Genomic DNA, 24769 nt, shown 5'->3' with positions numbered 1-24769 from the left:
ATGGTCCCAAAGAAGGAGGGAACTTTGTGCCCAATTCTGGACCTAAAGTGCTTAAATTTCTCAGTGTCCCTTCCTTCAAGATGGAGACGATAAGGTCCATTCTTCCTTTAATTCAGGAAGTCCAGTTTCTGATGACTATAGATCTGAAGGACACTTACCTTCATGTTCCAATCCACAGGGAACACTTTCAGTTCCTGAGGTTTGCATTCCTGGACCAGTAGTTCCAGTTAATTTTCCTTCTGTTTGGCATAGCTACTGCTCCAAGAATCTCTATGAAGGTTCTGGGGGCTCTTCTAGCCGTTGCCAGAACTCAGGGTATTGCAGTAGCCCCATACAAGCACCATCCTTTCATCTTGCGGAAGAATTCTCAGAATCCCTTCTCAGTCTTTTTCGACCACATGGTTGGAAGATAAACTTGGGAAAGAGTTATCTTATCCCAAGTACCAGGGTGGAATTCTTGGGTACTATAATAGACTCCATATCCATGAGGATATTTCTAATAGACCAGGGATGTTGCAAGCTAAATTCGGCATGTCTTGCCCTCCGGACCTCCTTGATTCCCTCTGTGGCTCAGTATATGGAGGTGATTGGTCTCATGGTGTCCTTCATGGACATCATTCCTTTTGCCAGGTTCCGTCTTAGACCTTTACAACTGTGCATGCTGAGGCAGTGGAACGGCGATCATTCAAATCTGTCTCAACAGATTGTATTAGACAGCCGGTTGAGAGAATCGCTCTCTTGGTGGCTCTGTCTAGATCATCTGTCCCAAGGGACATGCTTCTTAAGACCATCCTGGGAGATTGTGACTACAAATGCAAGCCTATCTGGATGGGGAGCTGTTTGGGGTGCCAGGAAGGCACAGGGGTTGTGGACTCAGGAGTAGTCTTCCCTCCCGATCAATATTTTGGAACTATGGGCAATCTTCAAGGCCTTGAAGACTTGGCCACTTCTGGGTTCGTCCCAGTTTATCAGATTCCAATAACATTGGTGGCTTACATCAACCATCAGGGGGGAATGAGAAGTTCCTTGGCAATGAAGGAAGTTTCTCAGATTCTGGAGTGGGCGGAGGCCCACAGCTGTTCTTTGTCAGCGATCCACATTCCGGGTGTGAACAACTGGGAGGCAGATTTTCTCAGCAGGCAATCCTTCCATCCAGGGAAATGGTCTCTCCATCCCGAGGTGTTTGCAGAGATATGCAGCAAGTGGGCGATACCAGAGATAGATCTCATGGCATCGCGTCTCAATACCAAGCTACCCAGGTACGGGTCGAGGTCAAGGGATCCCCAAGCGAATCTAATAGATGCTCTAGCAGTGCCCTGGAGGTTCAAACTCATATATCTTTTTCCTCCATTACTGCTTATTCCTTGAGTGGTGGCCCGCATCAAGCAGGTGCGAGTATCAGTAATCCTGATTGCTCCATCGTGGTCGCGAAGGATGTGGTTTGCGAATCTAAAGGGGATGTCCTCATCTGTGGAAGTTACCTTGTCACAGAGACCTGCGGAAACAAGGTCCATTTGTTCATCAAAATCTAGATTCTCTGAGGCTGACTGCGTAGAGATTGAACGTTTAGTCTTAGCCAAGAGAGGTTTCTCTGAGAGTGTCATTGATGCTCTTATTCAAGCTTGTAAACCAGTTACTCAGCGTATCTACCACAAGGTGTGGAGGACCTACTTATTCTGGTGTGAAGAGCGTGGTTTTTCCTGGCACAGAGTTAAGATTCCCAGGATCTTATCTTTTCTCCAGGATGGACTAGAGAGGGGCCTTTCTGCTAGTTCCCTGAGGGGACAGATTTCGGCCCTGTCAGTTTTATTGCACAAGAGACTAGCTTAGCTTTCAGACGTGCAGTCCTTTGTTAATGCTCTGATTAGGATCAGACCTGTGTTTAGATCTGGGGCTCTTCCTTGGAGCCTAAATCTTGTTCTTCAGGTTTTGCAACAGGTTCTGTTTGAGCCTCTGCATTCCGTTGACATTAAATTGTTATCTTGGAAGGTTCTCTTTTTATTGTCTATTGCCTCTGCGCTCAGAGTTTCTGAGATCTCTGCTTTGCAATGTGAGCCCCCTTATCTAATTTTTCATGCAGATAAGGCAGTTTTACGTACAAAATTAGGTTTTCTTCCTAAGTTTGTGTCAGATCGCAACAGCAATCAGGAGATTGTGGTTCCTTCCTTGTGTCCTAATCCTTCTTCATCGAAGGAACGCTTACTTCACAATTTGCATGTGGTTCGCGTCTTGAAGTTCTATCTTCAGGGAAGCGTAAGGGGCAGAAGTCTACTTCGACTTCCCTATCTTTTTGGTTAAGGAGTGTCATCCACTTAGCTTACGAGACAGTGGGACATCATCCTCCTGAGAGGCTCATTCCACTAGAGCAGTGGCTTCCTCTTGGGCCTTTAAGAACGAGGCCTCTATGGATCAGATTTGTAAGGCGGCTACCTGGTCCTCCTTACATACTTTTTAAAATTTTTACAAGTTTGATGTTTTTGCAGCTTTTGGGAGACAAGTTTTGCAGACTGTGGTACCCTCAGAACAGGGTCCGCCTCTTTCTTTTTGTTCCCTCCCGTCACTCATTCTGTGTCCTCTGGAGCTTGGGTATAGTTTTCCCAACAGTAAAGAATGAAGCCGTGGACTCTCCCTATCTTAGGAAGGAAAACATAATTTATGCTTAACAGATAAATTCCTTTCCTACCGAATATGGGCGGTTCCCTATTATTTATTTTATTCTTCTGGCACCTTTCATACCCTTATGTTTCTCCTACTTTTCCTTGTTCCCTTGGCAGAATGACTGGGGTAATGAGGAATTGGGATTGATATTTAAGCCTCTGGCTGGAGTGTATTTGCCTCCTCCTGGTGGCCAGGTGTTGTATTTCCCAGCAGTAAGGAATGAAGCCGTGGACTCTCCCTATCCGGAAGGAAAGGAATTTATCTGGTAAGCATAAATTATGTTTTTCATATTCATAGAAGAGCAACATGCTTTCATAATAGACATAAACATTTTACTCTATTTTTCCTTATAAAAACTCTTCTTCAAAGCATATTCCAGTATCTTCATATAAGAGGGATTGGGGTAGATTTAATAAATGCCGGGCGGACATGATTCGCTGTAGCGAATCATGTCCGCCCGGCATCGCTAAATGCTGATAGCATACGGTGTCGGCATTTAAAATTGCACAAGCATTTCTTTTGAAATGCTTGTGCAATGCCGCCCCCTGCACATTCGCGGCCAATCGGTTGCTAGCAGGGGGTGTCAATCATCTCAAACTTATCGGATCGAGATGATTGCAGTCCGCCACCTAAAAGGTGGTGGAGAAGTTAAGGAGCAGCGGACTTTTGACCGCTGCTTCTTAACTTCAGTTTCCGGCGAGCCGGAAACTTCGGCCGGAGACAGCAGTATCCGCTGCTTGTTAAAAGTTCATATTTTTCCAAACTTTTTATAATAAAAATATACTAAATTTTCAAAATAAATGTTTTTCATCCCTACGTTAAGTAGAGAAGGGCACATATCCTCTCATTATTTGAAAGCGAGGCACCTCTTCCCAATGAGGGGTTCTGTGTATCTAGATCAAAAAGAGAGAGTCAGCCTCAGTCAAATTTCCAAATCTCTGAAGGAGAAGAATCTCCTGTTTTAAACATGGGGTCTCATGTTTCTCTGAATAGTACAGGGGCAAGATATTAGATCCATAAAAGCCACACCCCAACATGCAAAGTAATTAAGAAGTATTCTAAAAGCTGCTATCTGCATATAAGCAAGATATGAAAGTAACTGAATGGATACGGAGATATAAACTGAAAGAGCAGTGTTTTTCATTTTTATAATTAAAAACTACCCCTGCTTCTTTGTTGAAGAGATCACACACTATATGATGATGCCATTCTAACAAAACAGGCAGGGATTTAAAGGAAGAAGCACCTACATTTCTTCCTTATTCTGTCTCTAGTGATTGGATGTTATCCTTTGCTTACATTATAGAAAGTTACAAGTGTTTTTATTAATGTGCAAGTGCATTGTGTATGCCTGAGGAATATATAGATAACTTGAACAGTTTGATATCAATTTGTGCAAAAGTGAAAGTAAGGACAGAATTCGCTCTTAAAAAAAAGACATATGCTGAAATGAAATGCACTTGTGCAATGACTGTGCTAGTAAGGGATGAAGCGATGGTGCTGCAGTGGTTACTAAATCCGCCAGGGGTACTTCTGGTTTTAAAATGTCCCTTAGTACTGAGAAGAGACAAACAACGGGATATTTAATTATATATAGGTATAGATATTTTACAAAAAATGTGTCTCTAGTCTAGCAGTAGCCTCACTCTAACAAAATATAATCTCCCAGAAAGCACATCATTAAAAGCAAGCTGATGATAAGGTCACATAGAGTCATGTGGTTATTGCACTGCAGTGTTTGCACCCAGGGGTTATTTCTTAAGACCGCTGCTTCTTAACTCCTTTTTCCGGCAAGCGCGGAAACAAGGGGAACAGGGGCCATTTGGCCCTTGTTAAATCGGCCCCTTTGAGTTTAATTTGCCTTTAAAAGGTGCCAATACCTACACACTATCTCACTGTTTTTTAAAAAATTTTCTTTATCTGAACCATTACATTATTATTTATAACCATATTTTCTTTCTAAAGTGGTGATAGTCCATGAAAATCCTTACTTGTGGGAATTAGTTTCTCCTTAACGACCAGTATTTTTTCCCAAGGAAGTTTTATATCCTTGACATCAAGATTGGAGACTTCCTGGGGTTAGGTTGCCAGAATATGCATAACAATCTCTTTAACTCTTAATAAGAAGGATCTTGTCTTTATTCTGTAGGCTTGATTTGTTTGGTATCCTAGGGTTCTGGGATTTGTTTCTCTCGGATATAAAGCGACTTTCAGTCCAAGCGGCCTTCATATTTTTAGAGTTAAAGTGAATGTAAAGTGAATGGATTAGTGCCTGGTTTTTAAAAATACTATTAAACTTTACATTGCAGCATTTTTTATTAAATACTCACCTTTTTCTTTATGAAACCCAGACCAGTGATTCTCCGCCCGCAGCTCCTCTGTACTTAACTCAGCAATGAGCAAACCGACTTCCTTCAATCATGGAGTGCACCCCAGCGCGTCCATCCGTTAGGCCACGCATCGATTGGAAGAAGACGGTTTCGTCATCGATATGCTGAATCGCCGGTCTGGGTTCGTCGGTCTGGGTTTCCTAAAGAAAAAGGTAAGCATTTAAAAAAAATGCTGCAATGTAAAGTTTAATGAATGAAAGTGCCCCTGTTTTTAATTGTATTTTAACACTTTACATTTACTTTAAGGGGTGTCTTTCCCTCCTCCTGGTGGCCAGGAAGTGAATTCCATCAAGTAAGGATTTTCGTTGACTATCACCACCAAGAAATAAACACCTAGATTACGAGTTTTGCGTTAGAGGCTGTGCTGTGTTAACGAGAAGTTTATGTTCACCGCTCACTTACAGACAGCGCTGGTATTACGGGTTTTTACAAACCAGACAATAAGTGAGCTTTGAGCAAAATTTTGCTCATTACCGCACTCCAATACCAGCGCTGCTTACGTTAGCGGTGAGCTGGTGTAACGTGCTCGTGCACAATTTCCCTATAGGAATCAATGAGGAGAGCCGGCTGAAAAAAAGTCTAACACCTGCAAAAAAGCAGCGTTAAACTTCTTAACGCAGCCCCATTGATTCCTATGGGGAAATAAAAGTTATGTTTACACCTAACACCCTAACGTGAACCCCGAGTCTAAACACCCCTAATCTTACACTTATTAACCCCTAATCTGCTGCCCCCAACATCGCCGACACCTACATTATACTTATTAACCCTTAATATGCCACCCTCAACATCGCCGACACCTACATTATACATATTAACCCCTAATCTGCCGCCCCCGACATCGCCGACACCTACATTATACTTATTAACCCCTAATCTGCCACCCCCGACATCGCTGACAACCTACATTATACTTATTAACCCCTAAACCTAAGTATAACCCTACCCCCCCCCTAACTTAAATATAATTTAAATAAATCTAAATAAAATTCCTATCATTAACTAAATAATTCCTATTTAAAACTAAATACTTACCTATAAAATAAACCCTAAGCTAGCTACAATATAACTAATAGTTACATTGTAGCTAGCTTAGGGTTTATTTTTATTTTACAGGCAAGTTTGTATTTATTTTAACTAGGTAGAATAGTTACTAAATAGTTATTAACTATTTAATAAACTACCTAGCTAAAATAAAGACAAATTGACCTGTAAAATAAAACCTAACCTAAGTTACACTAACACCACACTATAATTAAATTATTTCCCTAAATTAAATACAATTAAATTAAATTATCTTACTTTGGGGGGCGGAGCTAACCGCCAAAGCTGCAAGACGCACTATACAGGAGCTCCTGACTTAAGCTTTTTAAAAAAAGGAATTTATAATAGATATATTCCCTTCCTCTACTGGTGCCTGAGGGGCAATAGCATTGATAGTACCCTGAGATACGCGGGATACAGATCTGGCGACTAATTAAGCATTTTTGTGAGCTGCGGAACTGCAGTGCAGCTCCCTACCACACGCTGATCAGCCATTTTGGAGGGGGGTGCGCTGTTACCCGGCATGGAGACCCAAGGCCTGTACGCCTGCATTAAAGCCCTTTTGGAAGAATATGGGAGGAGAATCTGTGACAGACTAGATGCTTTCACGCACAAAGTTCAAGCGGCGCGAATGTGCAGCGCTTCCCCTGATATGGAGCACGGAGCGGAACTGGTGCCACGGGGCGCTACGGCACTCACAGATTCCTGGCCAGGTGCTCCATCATTGATGCCGGTGGAGGCGGACTCAGGAGAGGGACTTCGCTTCCCCTCTTCAAATTCGAGTGGCCCCTATGCATCCTGCCGGGAACATCTTCAAAGTCTCTGGATGCTCCGGTCTGGGAGCCATTACCCTCCTACGGTCACCCGGACAGCCTGGTCTCGCTTGAGGGCTGTTGAGTTTTCTTACTCGAATTATCTTGGCGGCATATCTGTGATACACTTTACTCAGCTTTCCCGGGGTGGCGCAGCCCTCCCAGATGCCCAGACTGTGCACATAAGATGGCGAGTTGCTGTGGGTTAGTTTACCGAGTTCACAGTGGGTTCAAGGACACTTGACTACCCGGCCCCTATAGACATTTATACACTAAGGCTGCTATGGCTCTGTGAATAATATCCATTGCCTTAAATAACAGAATTATGTGCCTCCATAGCAGCCTATGGAGGCACATGAGGGATTTAGCTTTTGTTATACGTATTATACCTCCTATTATCTCCTGTATAGTGCTCTAAGTTCAACTAAGCTTAAAATCATTGTGATAATTTCCCATAGATAGACAATATGTACTACAGTTTTTTAACTCTTATGTTTTCCCACCTTTTATATGCATGGATTGGTACTTAGCTACTGGGGTATCAGTTAGTGCCTATGTGGGAGGAATCAGTAAGTATGAAGCCATGTGGCCTGAACTTAGACAGGTTCTCTATGTTTATCTTGGTTGGAAATTCAGGCTACGCTGTTTATTTCAAAGAATATGTTTCTGTTTATTCACTTTATAACTGTATAGGATTGCTCAGGTCTGTCCAATTTAAACCTCTGAATTTATCATTTGCATTTATTGCCTCCTGCTGATTTGTAACCAAGAGATGTGCAGTATGCTCTCCCAATTGACCCTTATACTAATAGCTCCCTGTATTTGTGATCTGGTTCTGACGGTCATTCCCCTATATATAAGATAGCTATTACTTTAGCTCATGTGCCTGATCCATCTGGAGGGATGTTGGCTGTCTCTCCTGCAAGTCTACAGCTCCATATAATGCTGCAACTCCTTTGCTGGGTGGCTGGGAAGTATTATGCCTAACTATTAATAATGCCTTTTTTCCAGTGCATATTGCTTCACAAGATGTTGTTATCTGGTTATCTAGATTTATGCACACCTGCTAAACGCTGCTAATATTTAATCCCAAGTCCCTAATAGTAAATGTAGAAGACATTACCCCCACTATGGTGCCCTACATCAGACAATGAGTAAATTCTAGCACCTGGTTATCCTCTCTAACTAAATGTGTTCATAATAAACACTTCCCTATAACTATTAATGCGCATTGCGAATAGAATACCATGCATCGTGTGATCCCTTGGGATTTGGCTGTACCTGAAACCTCTCTACAATCCTATCCATAATATTAGTACTTATATAACTGTTGAGTATGCTAACCAGCAAAGTTAGAGTAACTTTTTACTGGACTATCTCCCGCCCCCTACCATTCTTGTGCGGTAGGGACGAATACTTTCTCCTCCGCACTCTCTTCTGGTAGAGTTAAGCAGTCTCTACCCAGTCTGAAGACCTAAGCCTAAGTGTTTCCCTGCATACATGTGAAAAGGTTCTTCGGGCCCTAATATAGGAAATTCTCCTGTGTTTATTGTATTTTGGTTTATCAAAGAGTTTTGGACCTATAGTTTTACTAATGTTCAAGTTCCTATTAATGTCCAGTATGAATGTCAATCTATCTTTATAGTAGCAACTGAGATCAGTTCTGGTACATCACTGATATCATCTAGTAGAGCAATTTTGATAGCGTTGTTTTACACTATATTTGTATGTTTGTATATTGCACTCAAAGTTTGACTATAATTTATATACAATGAAACTGTTTTATTATTGACCTCATCATCTTGTCCCCAAGGGTAACAATGGTTCAGTGCAATTACTGGTCCCTTGAACGGTCCTGTTTGGTTAGGGGCATTTTGAATTCATGCCGAAAAACAAGCTAGCATATGATGAGGACTCTTTGAATTTCTATAGATGTCTTCAGATTGACCCCTGCCACCAGATCCCATGAGCAGATCTCCAATTTATTGAAGACACCAGAGTGCTTAAACACCACAAAAAGAGGCATAGATAAAGGGTGATACCTTGCCTCAACTAAGGTTCTGCTTAATGTTGTATTACTGTACGAGACTATTGATCTGTATTATTACTTTGGAGATGTTGCCCTTTCTTCCCTGATTGTTATCTTTGGTTTTTTTTTGCCTTAATAAAAACATTTAAAAAAAAAAATAAAAAAAAAAATCTTACTTTGGGGCAATGCCCTGCAAAAGGCCCTTTTAAGGGCTATTTGTAATTTAGTGTAGGGTAGGGTTTTTTTTATTTTGGGGGGGCTTTTTTATTTTGTTAGGGAGATTAAATTAGGTAATTAGTTTAAAAATCTTGTAATTTGTTTATTATTTTCTGTAATTTAGTGTGTTTTTTTTTGTACTAATTTTATTTAATTGTATTTAATTTAGGGAATTAATTTAATTATATTGTAGTGTTAGGTGTTATTGTAACTTAGGTTAGGTTTTATTTTACAGGTACTTTTGTATTTATTTTAGCTAGGTAGTTATTAAATAGTTAATAACTATTTAATAACTATTCTTCCTAGTTAAAATAAATACAAACTTGCCTGTAAAATAAAAATAAACCCTGATAGCTACAATGTAACTATTAGTTATATTGTAGCTATCTTAGGGTTTATTTTATAATTAAGTATTTAGTTTTAAATAATAATAATTTAGTTAATGATAGTAATTTTTCTTTAGATTTCTTTTAATTATATTTAAGTTAGGGGGGTTAGGGTTAGACTTAGATTTAGGGGTTAATAACTTTAGTATAGTGGCAGCGACGTTGGGGGCGGCAGATTAGGGATTAATAAATGTAGGTAGGTGTCAGCGATGTTAGGGACAGCAGATTAGGGGTTAATAATATTTAACTAATGTTTGTGAGGCGGGAGTGCGGCGGTTTAGGGGTTAATATATTTATTATAGTGGAGGAGATGTCCGGTTTGGCAGATTAGGGATTAAAACATTTTTTTGTGTTTGCGATGTGGGAGGGCCTCGGTTTAGGGGTTAATAGGTAGTTTATGGGTGTTTGTGTACTTTTAAGCAATTTAGTTAAGAGTTTTATGCTACGGCGTTGTAGTGTAAAACTCTTAACTACTGACTTTAGAATGCGTTACCAGTCTTGACAGGAGAGGGTCTACTGCTAACTTTTTGGCAGACTACCGGCGCTATGCAAGTCCCATTGAAAAAAGAGGATACGCAATTGACATAAGTGGATTTGCGGTATTTCCAAGTCTGGCCAAAAAAGTGAGCTGTACACCTGTACCTGCAAGACTCGTAATACCAGCGGGCGTTAAAAAGCAGCGTTAGGACCACTTAACGCTGCTTTTTAAGCCTAACGCACAACTCGTAATCTAGCCGAAAGGAATTTATCAGGTAAGCATAAATTATGCTATTTTGAAGAATATCAGTTTAATCATTGAGGTCTTTTCTTTTGATTACAGCATAGTACAGAATCGCTGCAGTGCATTGGAAATCTTAAACCCACCATAAATATAAATGACTCCAGATGTCATTGCACATAAGATCAGAGGTTATGAGAGCAAATATGTAACATCTGTAGAAATAAGAACAGATATACATTGCTTTCAAACTCTATTTTGTGCCTTACCTTTGAAATATAGTTTTTAAAAGTAGTGTGTTTTAAAATAAACTTACAAACATATTGTTTATTGCTCATAATTTTCATAAACTGTGAGCAGAGTAACGTTGTGCTAGAATAGGCATGTTAGCAATCCTGCAAACCAAACAGTTTATATTTAATGTTTGCTTAGCCTTGTCAAAAGAAAGGAGCAGCATTTTTGTTGGCTTTGCATTTCAAGTGTCCCTGGAGTTTGTCCCATGGAGGAGAATTAGAGTGAATATCAGCAGAAAATATAGAATACAAGGAAAAAACAAGTTTTTTTATTTGTATCAGCAGTAGTTTGTAGTTAAGGAAATAACATACATTTTATGGCATATCAGATCTTCCAGAGTAATCTAAAGATATTTTTGTTTTGCTTGTTAAAAGACCACAAACCATTTTAGAACTTGCATATTTTGCATTTAATCACTGTCCCAAGTGTATTGATTTTTACATTCCATTGTGGAACACCACTGGGTACAAAAGAATGGGGGATGGAATATTAAAAAGAAAAAGATACACTTAAAGAATAATAAATAAATATATATATAAATATATATATATATATATATATATATATATATATATATATATATATATATATATATAGTTATATTTTATGCATATAAATGAACAGCACTCAAATACATTAAAACCCTGTTTTTGTAGTATGAAAATCATTTCAAAAGAATATTATTTAATTATCTACTATGCATTACAGTTTTTTACCTGTACTTAGAAACAAAAGCTTTTGGGTTTTTTTTGCTTGTGGGCCATGTTGCTGTCCACCAAAAGAACCCTGACAGTTTATTTGTGAAAATATATTTTTAACATAGGGATAGAAAAATCATAATCAATATTAATGTCTTTAATGTCACATAAGACCCCACATTTTTCTTTCATGATTCAGATAGAGAATACAATTTCCTTCCACGGCTTCATTCCTTTCTGTTGGGAAATACTGAACCTGGCCACCAGGAGGATGCAAATACACCGCAGCCAAAGGCTTCCCCTATGCCCCAGTCATTCTTTGCTTTTCATCACAGGAGGATGGCAGTGAAATGTCAGAAGATTTCGGAGTTGTTCCTCAGGAGGGGTATATGCCTTTCGATATGGAACTGGAGTTTTAAGTAGTCTTGTCAGCCTCTCAGTGAGAGCATTGACGAAAGTTAGAGTCTGGAGATGCAGGGAGAGTCTTCCTGGGAACCCATCCAGACTACCTGCTAACAGTTCCTTAAGCAACCAGTGTTGATGAGTTTCACTGTCTGCTTTCTTCACTCATGTCCATGTCAGGAGCGATGCTACAAGACTGTCACACTTGAGAGGCTGTGTTTCTGTTCCACAGCAAGGATTCTGGTAAGATTGTTTCAATTTTTACTTATGTTGAAATTGCAGGGTCACAGTGTGGCTCCTTTTATTTATAGAATCATGGGTTAATATCTCCCAAGGGAGGTTATTGAACAGTGGGGATTAATCAAATGTGTTACTTTGATTTTATGCTGCTTTATGTGTGAGATTTATTTTAGTTTTTTAGGCTCATAGACTGTTGTTATGCGGTAATGGAACATAGAAGTTTTTACTTTCACTTTGAACGCTGTGCAGCTTGTAGCTTGGCGTGCTTTTTCTGATAGCAGGTGCAGTCATGCCTTGCACACCACGTGACCGGATGTGGTCACACTTTAATTTACTCTTTCCTGACCAAGCTAACTGTCGGAGAGATCGCTTCTTCTCTGGTTGCCTGGGTCTACGAGGTGGTGAGTGCCCAGTCATTGGGGGTGTAAAGGTGCCGTTTTGTGAGAAATAAAAAGTTTATTTATTCTGTATCCTACTGTGGAGGCTTCTGATATGCTTGAGGGTACTCCCTCTATTCCTAATAGTAATACCTGTATATATTGTGATGAGGCCTTGGTGTGCCCGCCCTATCAATTATGTTCCATATGCGTCAACAAGGTTATTATGTCTAAGAAGGTTAACCCCTTTGGTACTACTGAGCCGTCCACCTCTGATGACTTGCCATCCCGTGACATACATACCCATCAGTCATCTCCATTGCCACATGCAGCTTCCCGTAGCATGCCTGATCCTCCGTCTGGAGGGAGCCTTTTACCATCGGACTTTACCGCGCAGTTAAAAATGGTGGTGTCTGAGGCTCTTAGTGCTTTACCTCACCCTGCTAAGCGCAAGTGAAAGGTTTAACATAGCTCTCCGGTCCAGGGGACATCCAGTGATATACTAGATTTGTCTGCTTTTCAAGTATCCAGGATGGGTCACACTCTGAGTCTTCAGAGGGTGAAATTTCTGGATCGGAGTCAGCTACCTCTAGGCTTCCGTCTGAGGAGGAGCCAGCCTTAAGATTTAAAATTGAACACTTACATTTTCTTCTAAAAGAGGTTCTGTCGACATTAGAGGTTCCAGAGGCCAAGTTGCCTGATAAACCTTTGATCCCTAAATTAGAGTGTACGAGGACAGGGTAGCGCCGCTAACTTTTCCTGTACCTGTAAAAATGGCGAACATTATTAAAAACGAGAGGGATAGAATTGGATCTTCCTTTTCCCCTTCGTCTGCCTTTAAAAAATTATTCCCGGTCCCGGACTTTCAGCTGGAGTTGTGGGGTTCTGTCCCTAAGGTGGATGGCGCTATCTCCACATTAACTAAGCATATCCTCTTGAGGATAGCTCGTCTTTTATAGAGCCGATGGATAAGAAGATGGAAACTTTTCTCAGGAAAATATTTTAGCATACAGGATATTTATTTGCCTCAATTGCTGGAGCTGCGGCCTACTGGTGTGACTCTTTAGCATATTTGATCGAGGTGGAGGGTCCCCTTGATGTTATCCAAGAAAGAATTAAGGCTTTGAGAATTGCTAATTCTTTTATCTGGGATGCAAACATGCAGATTATTCACCTGAATGCTAAAATCTCAGGTTTCTCAGTACAGACGCGTAGGGCACTCTGGCTGAATTTCTGGTCTGTGGACATGACTTCTAAGTCTAGACTACTTTCCCTCCCCTTTAAGGTAAACAATTTTTTTGGTCCAGGCATGGACTCCATTATCTCCATGGTTACAGGGGGCAAGGGTGCCTTCCTACCACAGGATAAAAAGAACAAATCTAAGGGACAAGGATCTAACTTTTGTTCCTTTCATTCTGAAAAGTCCCAACGTCAGCAGTCCTCCTCTAAGCCAGAGCAAACCAAGAGAACTTGGAAGTAAGCTTAATCCTGGAATAAATACAAGCAGAACAAGAAGCCCACCAAGAACAAGTTGGCATGAAGGAGCGACCCCCGATCCGGAGCTGGATTGTGTAGGGACAGACTGTTGCTGTTTTCAGATGCTTAGTCCAGGCATGTGCAGGATCCTTGGTTCCAGAAGGTCATAGCTCAGGGATACAAGATAGGTTTCTAATCTCATCCACCCAAGGGCAGATTTCTCCTCTTAAGCCTGTCTTCAAAACCAGAAAAGAGGGAAGCCTTTCTGGGGTGCGTGCAGGATCTATCCTCCTTAGGGGTCATTGTCCTGGTTCCTATGTCAGAAAGAGATTTGGGATACTACTCAAACCTGTTTGTGGTCCCAAAGAAGGAGGGAACTTTCCGCCCGATTCTGGACCTAAAGTGCTTAAACAAGTTTCTAAATGTCCCCTTGTTCAAGATGGAGACAATAAGGTCCATCCTTCCTCTAGTTCAGGAAGGACAGTTCATGACCACTATAGATCTGAAGGATACCTGCCTTCACGTTCCAATCCACAGAGACCACTTCCAGTTCCTAAGGTTTGCATTCCTGGATCAGCACTTCCAGTTCATTACACTTCCATTTGGTCTAGCTACTGTTCCACAAATCTTCACAATGGTTTTAGGGGCTCTTCTGGCCATCACTAGAACCCAGGGTATAGCAGTAGCTCCCTACTTAGAGGACATTCTGGTTCAAGCACCATCCTTTCATCTAGTGGAGGACCATTCGGTATCTCTTCTTTCACTTCTTCGATCACATGGATGGAAGATAATCTTAGAGAAGAGTTCTCTTATTCCAAGCACCAGGGTAGAATTCCTGGGTACTAAAATAGACTCAATATCTTTTGAGGATATTTCTAACCGACCAAAGACATTGCAAGCTAGCTTCGGCATGTCTTGCCCTCCGGACCTCCTTAAGGCCATATGTGGCTCAGTGTATGGAGGTAATTGGTCTCATGGTGTCCAGCATGGACATAATTCCCTTTGCCAGGTTCTGTCTCAGACCGTTACAGCTGTGCATGCTGAGACAGTGGAACAGCAATCATTCAAATCTGACTCAACAGATTTTTCTGGACAGCCGGTCGACAGAATCGCTCTCTTGATTTCTCTGTTCAGATCATCTGTCCAGAGGGACATCCTTTCTACGACCATCCTGGGAGATTATGACTATGGACGTGAGTCTCTCAGGATAGGGAGCTGTTTGGGGTGCCAAGAAGGCACAGGGCCTGTGGTCTCAGGAGGAACGCTCCCTCCCGATCTACATTCTGGAGCTTCGAGCAATCTACAGTGCTCTGAAGGCTTGGCCTCTTCTGGGTTTGTCCCGGTTTATCAAATTTCAATCAGACAATATAACCTCAGTGGCTTACATCAACCATCAGTGGGGAACGAGAAGCTCCCTAGCGATGAGGGAAGTATCTTGGATTCTGGAGTTGGTGGAGGCCCACGGTTGTTCACTGTCAGAAATTCATTCACATTCTGGGTGTGGACAACTGGGAAGTGGATTTTCTAAGCAGACAATCTTTTCATCCGGGGGAATGGTCTCTCCATCCCGAAGTGTTTGTCTAGATATTTTACATGTGGGGGATGCCGGAGATAGATCTCATGGCATCTCCTCTCAATACCAAACTATCCAGATATGGTTTGAGGTCCAGGCATCCTCAACGGAGCTAATAAATGCATTAGCAGTGCCTTGGAGGTTCAGTCTAATATACATTTTTCTGCCATCACCACTCCTTCTTTGGGTAGTGGCCCGCATCAAGCAGGACTTAGTAATATTGATTGCTCCATCGTGGCCGCGAAAGACGGGATTTGCGGATCTAGTAAGGATGTCATTTTCTCCTCCATGGAAGTTTCCTTGTCGCAGGGATCTGCTGGAACAGGGTCCTTTTGTTCATCAAAATGTAGATTCTCTGAGGCTGACTGCGTGGATACTGAGCGCTTAGTCCTTGCCAAGAGAGGGTTTTCTGAGAGAGTTATTGATACTCTCATTCAAGGTCGTAAGCTGGTTACTCGTCACATCTATCATATCTGTGGAGAACCTACTTATTCTGGTGTGAAGAGCGTGGATTTCCTTGGCATAAAGTTAAGGTTGCCAGGATTCTATTGTTTCTCCAGGATGGTCTGGAGAAGGGTCTTTCGGCCATTTCCCTGAGGGAACAGATTTCAGCCTTTTCTGTTTTACTGCACAAGAGGCTCTCTGAGCTTCCAGATGTTCAGTCTTTTGTTAAGGCTCTGATTAGGATCAGACCTGTGTTCAGATCTTCGCCTCCCCCTTGGACTAAGAAAAATTGATAATAGTATATTAGAAAGTTGCTTAAAATTGCATGCTCTATCTGAATCACAAAAGAAAAAAATTGGGTTCAGTGTCCCTTTAAATTGTCATGGAAAGTTCTTTTTCTACTGGCTATTGATTCGGCACGCAGAGTATCTGAAATTGCCACCTCTTCGAAGGAACGGTTACTAAATAATTTGGACGTGGTTCGTGCCTTGAAGTCAAGCTACTAAGGATTTTTGACAAACTTCTTCCTTGTTTGTGGCATATTCTGGGAAGCGTAAGGGTCAGAAGGTCTCTTTGACTTCCTTATCCTTTTGGTTGAGGAGTCTTATCCGCTTAGCTTATGAAACAGCGGGACATAGACTTCCTCAGAGAAATACGGCTCATTCTACTAGAGCAGTGGCTTCCTCTTGGGCCTTTAAGAAGAGGCCTCTATGGATCAGATTTGTAAGGCGGCTACCTGGTTCTCCTTACACACTTTCTAAATTTTACAAGTTTTATGTTTTTGCTTCAGCTGAAGTAGCCTTCGGGAGAAAGGTTTTGCTGGCTGTGGTGCCCTCAGATTAGGGTCCGCCTCTATTTTTGCCCCTCCCATTATCATTCAGTGTCCTCTAGTCCTCCAACAGTAAGAAATGAAGCTGTGAACTCTCCTTATATTAAGAAGGAAAACATAAATTATGCTTAACAGATAATTTCATTTCTTTCTGTATAAGGAGAGTCCACGGCTCCTGCCTGTGTTTCTCCGATGGGCGGCCCCCTAAATTATGTTTTTCTTCTGGCACCTTTTATACCCTGATATTTTTCCTGCTGTTCCTTGTTCCCTCGGGCAGAATGATTAGGGGATAGGGGAAGTGGGAGAAGTATTTAAGCCTTTGGCTTGGGTGTCTTTGCCTCCTCCTGGTGGTCAGGTTCAGTATTTCCTAACAGTAAGAAATGAAACCATGGACAGAAGGAAATTAAATTATCTGGCAAGCATAATTTATGTTTTTAAACAACTTTCAAATTTACTTCTATTATTTAATTTGCTTCCTTCTCTTGTTATCAAAATAACCTAGGTTCTAGCTGTTGATTGGTAACTGCATATATATATACTGATTGTCATTGGCTTACCCATGTGTTCAGTTAGAAACCAGTAGTGCATTGCTGCTCCTTCAAGAAATGATACCAAGAGAATGAAACAAATTAGATATTAGAAGTAAATTAGAAAGTTGTTTAACATTTTATTCTCTATCTGAATCATGAAATAAAAATGTTAGGTTTCATGACCCTTCAAGGGCAAGATTACATATGCGGCGCAGGTTTCAGTACAACTGCTGAAACCCACGTCACCCTTAAGTTCACCTCGCACATCGGGTGAATCACATATAAGGTGCCGGCAGTTCATATACTGCCGTTAGTTGGATAAACTGGCGATGTTCAGAAATGTGCAGAAATAGACATTTCTGGAGTCGCCAGTGGTTTACGGCAGATTAAGATCTGCCGGCGCATAAGTAAAAAACTAAAAAATTGACATTACCCGTAAAAGTTAAAACCCGCCTTCCAAAAATAAACCTGATACGTCAAAACCCCTATATCCGCCATCCCCCCACATTATAACTACTAATAAAAGTGATTAACCCCTAATCCACCATCCCCCCACATTGCAAACTACCTAATAAATGTATTAACCCCTAATCCGCCATCCCCCCACATCGCAAAGTATCTAATTACACTATTAACCCCTAAACCACCATCTCCCCACAAAGCAAATAACTAATTTAATCGCTAAGCCCCCTAACCTAACATCCCCTAAGTTAACCCCAATTACATAAAATAAAAAAGACTACCTTACTAATGAGTAGTTAAAAATTACAAAAATAAAAAAATCCTAATTTAAAATTAAAATAAAAAAATCTAATATTACAAAAAAAGATCTGAAATTACAGAAAAAAATAACGAAATTATCAAAAAAATAATTTTTAAACCTAATCTAATACCCCTATAAAAATAAAAAATCCCCCTAAAATAAAAACACCCCCGAATCTAACACTAAACTACCAATAGCCCTTAAAGGGGCCTTTTGATCAGCTCTTTTACCTAAATAATGTACAAATTACCCCCCCACACATCCAACCCCCCAAAATGAAAAAAACCTAACACTAAAAAAACCTGCCCTTCAAAAGCCCTTTTAAGGGCTATTGGTAGTTTAGTGTTAGATTAGGGGGGGTTTTTTATTTGGGGGGATTTTTTTATTTTTATAGGGTTATTAGATCAGGGTTTTTATTTTTATTTTTTTCTGTAAGTTTAGATTTTTTTATTTTTTGTAATATTAGATTTTTTTATTTTAATTTAATCTTAGTTTTTTTAATGTAATGTTAGGATTTTTTATTTTAATTTTAAGTTAAGAGTTTTTATTTTTTGTAATTTTTTATTAATTTATTAGTAAGGTAGTCTTTTTTATTTTATGTAATTGGGGTTAATATAGGGGGTGTTAGGTTAGGGGGCTTAGTGATTAAATTAGTTATTTGATTTGTGGGGGTATGGCGGTTTTGGGGTTAATAGGTTAATTAGGTAGATTGCATTGAGGGGGGTTGGCGGTTTAAGGGTTAATAGTGTTAATAGGTAGATTGCGTTGTGGGGACTGGAGGATCAGGGGTTAATAGTGTAATTAGATACTTTGCGATGTGGGGGGAATGGCAGATTAGTGGTTAATACATTTTATTTAGTTATTTCGGTGGGGGGATGGCGGTTGGAAGGTACATATTGCGCATGCGTTAGGTGTTTGTTAATACTTCTAGGCAGTTACGATACTTACATATTCAGCGCAAGGCTTGCTGCGCCTGCTTATGTGTGGCAAGGTGAAAATGGAGTAAAATGTCTCCATTTTCGCCGCATAAGTCCTTGCGCTGAATATATGATACCGAATTGTAACACCGGTTCTATGTTAGTTTATGGGAGTAAAATTAGTGGGCGAAGGGTGAAATATACGTGCCGCATTTATATGCGGTGCCGTATATGTGATAGCTATATCCCACTAAAAACAGCCGACGTCAGCTTTTGCGGGCGAAGCGACATATGTAATCTCTCCCTAAATTGTTGAGTACAACTACAGGAGCACAGTTACTACCAACAGTGCTATTGATTTTCCTCTTGTGTCTGCAGCTGTCTTTAAAGTAATTCTCTTATTTTAATCCCTTACAATTATCATTTAGTGAAGCTTTGCATCTTCACACTGGGTGCCGCCATCTTGGAGCTTATATTTGTTATGGAGCTTTTAAACTGTGCAAAAAAAACTGCAAAAAAATGTAATGCTTCTACTCTGTATTGTGTGAGCTAAACTGAAGGAAAATATGCAGCTGTCAAAAAGCCAGTAACATTACAGATCTGTCACGGGATACAACAATGTGCTACAAGATGGCGGTGCCCAGTATAAAATGCAGAGTTTTACCAACTGGTTTCTGTAATGAGTTAAATAAAAGAACAGCTTTAAACATAACTGCAGGTACAGCACAAAACACAATAGCATGGTCAGTAGTAACCATGCTAGTGTAATTATAGCCAATATTTTTTTCTCTTGGTATTGTTTGTGAAAAGCATATGTACATAGCCTTTCTGGTAGCAGTGCACTGCTTGGAGCTAGCTGTGGATTTTAACTATGTGTTTAATCAATTTACAGGTATTAAAAAAATAAGGGTTAAAGGGACAATCAAGTAAAAAAAACTTTCATGATTCAAATAGGGCATGTAATTTGAAACAACTTTCCAATTTACTATTATCACCAATTTTGCTTTGTTCTCTTGGTATTCTTAGTTGAAAGTTAAACCTAGGAAGTTCATATGCTAATTTCTTAGACCTTGGAGGCCACCTCTAATCTGAATGCATTTTGACAGTTTTTCACCAGTAGAGTGCATTAGTTCATGTGTTTCACATAGATAACATTGAGCTCATGCACGTGAATTTACCGTAGAGTGAGCACTGATTGGCTAAAATGCAAGTCTATCAAATGAACTGAAATAAGGGGACAGTTTGCAGAGGCTTAGAAACAAGATAGTTACAGATGTAAAACGTGTATTATTATAACTGTGTTGGTTATGCAAAACTGGGGAATGGATAATGAAGGGATTATCTATCTTTTTAAACAACAAAAATTCTGGTGTTGACTGTCTTGTGGATTTTGTTTATCGGCTGTTTTTCAGCTTCCAATACTCTTTTTGAATTTAGAACAATCACAAGGCAAACCATAACGCCATTTCTTTATTGAACAAATATTGGATTGGTTATCAAAAAAATCATCCATATCATGCATGAATATCAATGGCTTTGGTGAACACTCGACCACAAGTTATATAACAATATTGGCCACTGATATGCACATGCTCTTCCTTGAAAAACAATATAATAATATTGGTCACTGATTTCCACATGCTCAAACAAGATGACTGTGCCTTTTTGTGGAGACAATTGAATCTCACTAAATATACTATACTGAACGCATCATTATCAATTAAATGTAAAAACACGCAAAAAAAACATATCTACATGATATAGACAGTTGGAAAATTGATAAAGATATCAATACCAATGTAAAAATATTTTTTATTTAAAAGAAAAAAAAATCACCAATCTATTCAATTGATACACAATTGATCTCCATTAACCCTTGTGAGGAGTGATGAGTATGCAGAGAGAGAGGAGACTTAACCATTTGGCTGCTAAACCATTTCCCACCTGGGTGCTTAGTTGGATTTGAACTTTTTTAACTTTTTAAAAATATATTTATTTTTCAGATCCTCAAGACTTATACATTTGGTAAGGTTAGGTGATTACCTTTCCAATGGTGGGTCATGGGGGTCTGTAGCTGCTTATATGCCTGAGATACAGGATTCTAAGCAGCATGCCTCATTTCCCTATGTTGTCCATTGTTCATTTTAAATAAATTTGCGCTGTGACGTCATCACTTCATTGCACGTGACGTCACCATGCGAATCATGATGCCCCGGTGATGCCTCTCACTATTCAGGCCAGATTGCCGGGATGGGAGTAGGTGGGAGCCCCCAAATTGCCCTCAAGGTGGATGGGTGCTAATGACGGCTCTGAGCAGTCGTCAGCACCAGACTGGGACAAATTGCAATGGCTCAGAGCCGTCGTTAGCACTCAAAGGGTAGGGACATGAAACCCAATTTTTTCTTTCATGATTTAGGTAGAACATACAATTTTAAACAACTTTCCAGTTTACTTCTATTATCAGATTTGCTTAATTTTCTTGGTATAATTTGTTGAAGGAGCAGCAATACACTGCTGGATTGTAACACATGGGTGAGCCAATGGCAATCACTATATATATATATGCAGCCTCCAATCAGCAGCTAGAACCTAGGTTATTTGCTGCTCCTGAGCTTTCCTAGATAAACATTTCAGCAAAGATAACAAAAGAAGGAAGCAAATTAAATAATGGAAGTAAAGTTTGTGTTGCATATACCTTTTAAGAGGAGAGAATGCTGGACCAACAGAATGAGGAGGAGTGGCCTGTTTGGTGAGAGCAGCTGACTAGGAAAGAGTGAATGGGTGTGAAGCAGTTGTATTTTTTTTGGTGTATCCATTCAGTTTTCAGTGATCGACAGCCATTATTGTTCAAAAACGTTGATGTTGTGAAATGGAGATTGAATATCGTGGGTGTTATCACGCTTAGATGTGTCTCTGTAAGATTGTGATCATTTAGATTGTACCTAATATAGAGAGATATAAATATGAGACAGTTTTACAAACATATGATTGGTTTATGGATACAAGGAATAAGCTATGGGTACAGATAGAATCTTCACTAATCTAAATATAACATATCATGGGAAAGGGAATAAGGGTAATCACTAAACAGGAATCAATAGAAGTCTTTATCTATGAGAGTAAATATAATAAAGAGGGCCATGCAGAAATTAAAAAATGTGGAAAACTGTAAAAATCTAAAACTGATCAAATGATACTCACTCTTATGGACATTGAAATAGAATGTGCTTTCTTAATGTTCATTTGGTGTTCTTTGCCTTTTTTTTTATTTGCTGAAATAAAGAAAATAGAACAGATTAGAATAAATACATATGGTGGTTATTTCTGTAATGTGTTAAAGGGACAGTCTACACCAGAATTTTTATTGTTTAAAAAGATAGATAATGCCTTTATTTACCTATTCCCTAGATTTGCATAACAAACACAGTTATATAAATACACTTTTTACTTTTGTGATTACCTTGTATCTAAGCCTCTGCAGACTGCCCCCTTATTTCAGTTCTTTTGACAGACATCCATTTTAGCAAATCAGAGCTGGCTAACTGGAACTCCACGTGCGCGAGCACAGTGTTATCTATATGGCACACATGAACTAACACCCTCTAGTGGTTAAAAAAAACGGTCAAAATGCCCTGAGAGAAGAGGCGGCCTTCAAGGGCTTAGAAATTAGCATAGGAACCACCTAGGTTTAGCTTTCAACTAAGAATACCAAAAGAACAAAGCAAAATTGGTGATAAAAGTAAATTGGAAAATTGTTTAAAATTACATTCTCTATTTGAATCATGAAACTTTATTTTGGACTAGACTGTCCTTTTAAGTGTGGTGCATCATCGGAGGAGAAAGAGAGAGTGGAGAATGTTAAGTGTATGTATGTATATATATATATATATATATATATATATATTATGTGAGGATTGGAACCTTTTTGCCCTTCTACAACATACATGTAGAACAGCCTAGAGCTATAGTAACCAGGGGTTCTGGGAAGAACAGATGACAGTTCACTGCTGAGGTGATTAGTAAATTGGGTTCTGGCCTGGGCAGTGTAGAGACAGACAGTATGATGTGCATATATTGTATCTACAGCTACATACAAACTCTACACACCTATATATAGGTATGTATGTATGTTTATGTACACATGCTGATACACAGACATATAGATGCACATTGAAATGGCAATGACTTCTGCACTGACCTTAATTCCATCACCAAAAGCAGCCAGGGGGGCAATTGCCACTCTGCCCCTGGCCCTGTCCTCCCCTGATATATATATATATATATATATATATATATATATATATATAATGTATGTATGTATATATATATATATATATATATATATATATATATATATATATATATATATATATATTTAAAGAAAAAGGGAAATGTAAAGAGGGGGAAATTTAAATTTTGTAAGATCATACTATGAGCCCCATTTATCAAAGCCTGGACGAACAAGTTTCAATTCTACGAACATGTCCACCCGGGATCACAAAAAGCAGAAAGCTATGCGCTGCACACATGTGAGTAGGGGCTGCCAATCATCCCGGGCAAACATGCTAAGAGCTGGCGTACAGGTTGGGAAGCAGTAGTCTAATGATTGCTGCTTCTTAACTATTGGCAGCAGGCTTGCTCATTTTGCAGTGAAATTTGTTCACTGCAGAGGTTGTGTTAATCAGAATATGTTATTTGGTATAATTATTCCTTTACATTTGGTAAAAAGCAGTCAAGTAGTTCTTTAAATTATATGTCTTGTTTTTCTAGGGCTGGGAAAGACATGGTACCTACTGTTACAAAATTGATGATATTCCTCGAACATTTGAACAAGCTTCAAGTGGATACTACTGTTCTTCTCCATTAGCAACCATAAAAAACAGGTAGATACAGGTAGATACTGATCTCAGGTTTTTGCATGACATGTGTAAAGGAAAACCATGTTTTTGATGTTTGAAACATTTTGTGTAAGAAAGGAGGTAGCGCAGCTCCAGATTCAATGTAGCAAGACAATAGCCTCTTTTACATCACAGTGATTAAAAGGCAGTCTCTGACAAAACAGTCTGTTCAATGCAGGTGACGAGGTGCAAGCCAAAAGACAGGGTTGAGCATATCCCACGTCAAGAGCCGTACAGAAGGAAGAAGAAGCAGCACACCCGGGAATCCAAGTTTATAAAAAAATTTTATTCCGGCATCAGAAAAAAGCTACAAACACAAGGAAAAGAGGCGTGTGCTTACGCGTTTCATGCCATGCGGCACTTAGTCATAGGATAGAAGGTAAGTGATGAAACAACACCTATATACCGGTCACCTCCAATCATATCCCACATGGGGTATCTATGGAAGGCACTCGGCAAACAGGCTCATTTATACAATTCTCATTCATGGAAGGATACCGAAAATAGCAATAACATAAGTGTGCTAATATACAATACTTGATCACAACTAGCAGGCTAAACTCATACTGGGGATTGTTCTTAAAACAGTGTACAAAACATAAAAAAGTAACAACCATAATTAAATGTGGGATACAATATTGGGAATTTATATTCACTGAGAAAAGACACTTAGTGACATATAGTAGCGCAAACCCAGACAAGGAAAATTGCAATCGCAACTGGATTGCTAGAATATGTATAGTTTAAAAAAAAAAAAAGAGGTTATCACCTTAGCTCACTTAAGAAAGCTCTAAGAGAGGTTAAGGATAAACCCATGTCGAGTGTGAAAAGTAAGAGTCTAAGGGCAGAAGGAAGTTTCAACAATGAAACAATCGTATTCTCCACAGAATTTTCATTACAGTATCGAGAGATTTGTGAAATTATAAAACGTAATTTATCATTTCTAAAAGGAGATGATATACTATCCCCTGTTGTAGATCAGATTAAATTTGTACCTAAAAAAGCTCCCACTTTGGGCAACAAGTTGTCTCCAAGCTTAATTTCCAGTGTTCAGAGTAAAAAAGGAGTATGGCTT

General features: G+C 39.6%; 1 protein-coding gene across 1 annotated transcript in view; it reads left to right on the top strand.

Annotated features, from left to right (window-relative positions):
• Window positions 1-24769, top strand: part of PLA2R1 (phospholipase A2 receptor 1) — a 528401-nt gene that overhangs the window by 102635 nt on the left and 400997 nt on the right. Inside the window, exon 9 of the mRNA XM_053698351.1 lies at window positions 23567-23679. Coding sequence (XP_053554326.1) covers window positions 23567-23679 — 113 coding nt within the window. The remainder of the gene's footprint in view (window positions 1-23566; window positions 23680-24769) is intronic.

The sequence above is a fragment of the Bombina bombina genome, chromosome 1 (assembly GCF_027579735.1).
Source record: "Bombina bombina isolate aBomBom1 chromosome 1, aBomBom1.pri, whole genome shotgun sequence".
NCBI lineage: Eukaryota > Metazoa > Chordata > Amphibia > Anura > Bombinatoridae > Bombina > Bombina bombina.
The sequence above is the reverse complement of the archived record's forward strand: the minus strand, read 5'-3'. Positions and strand labels throughout refer to the sequence as shown.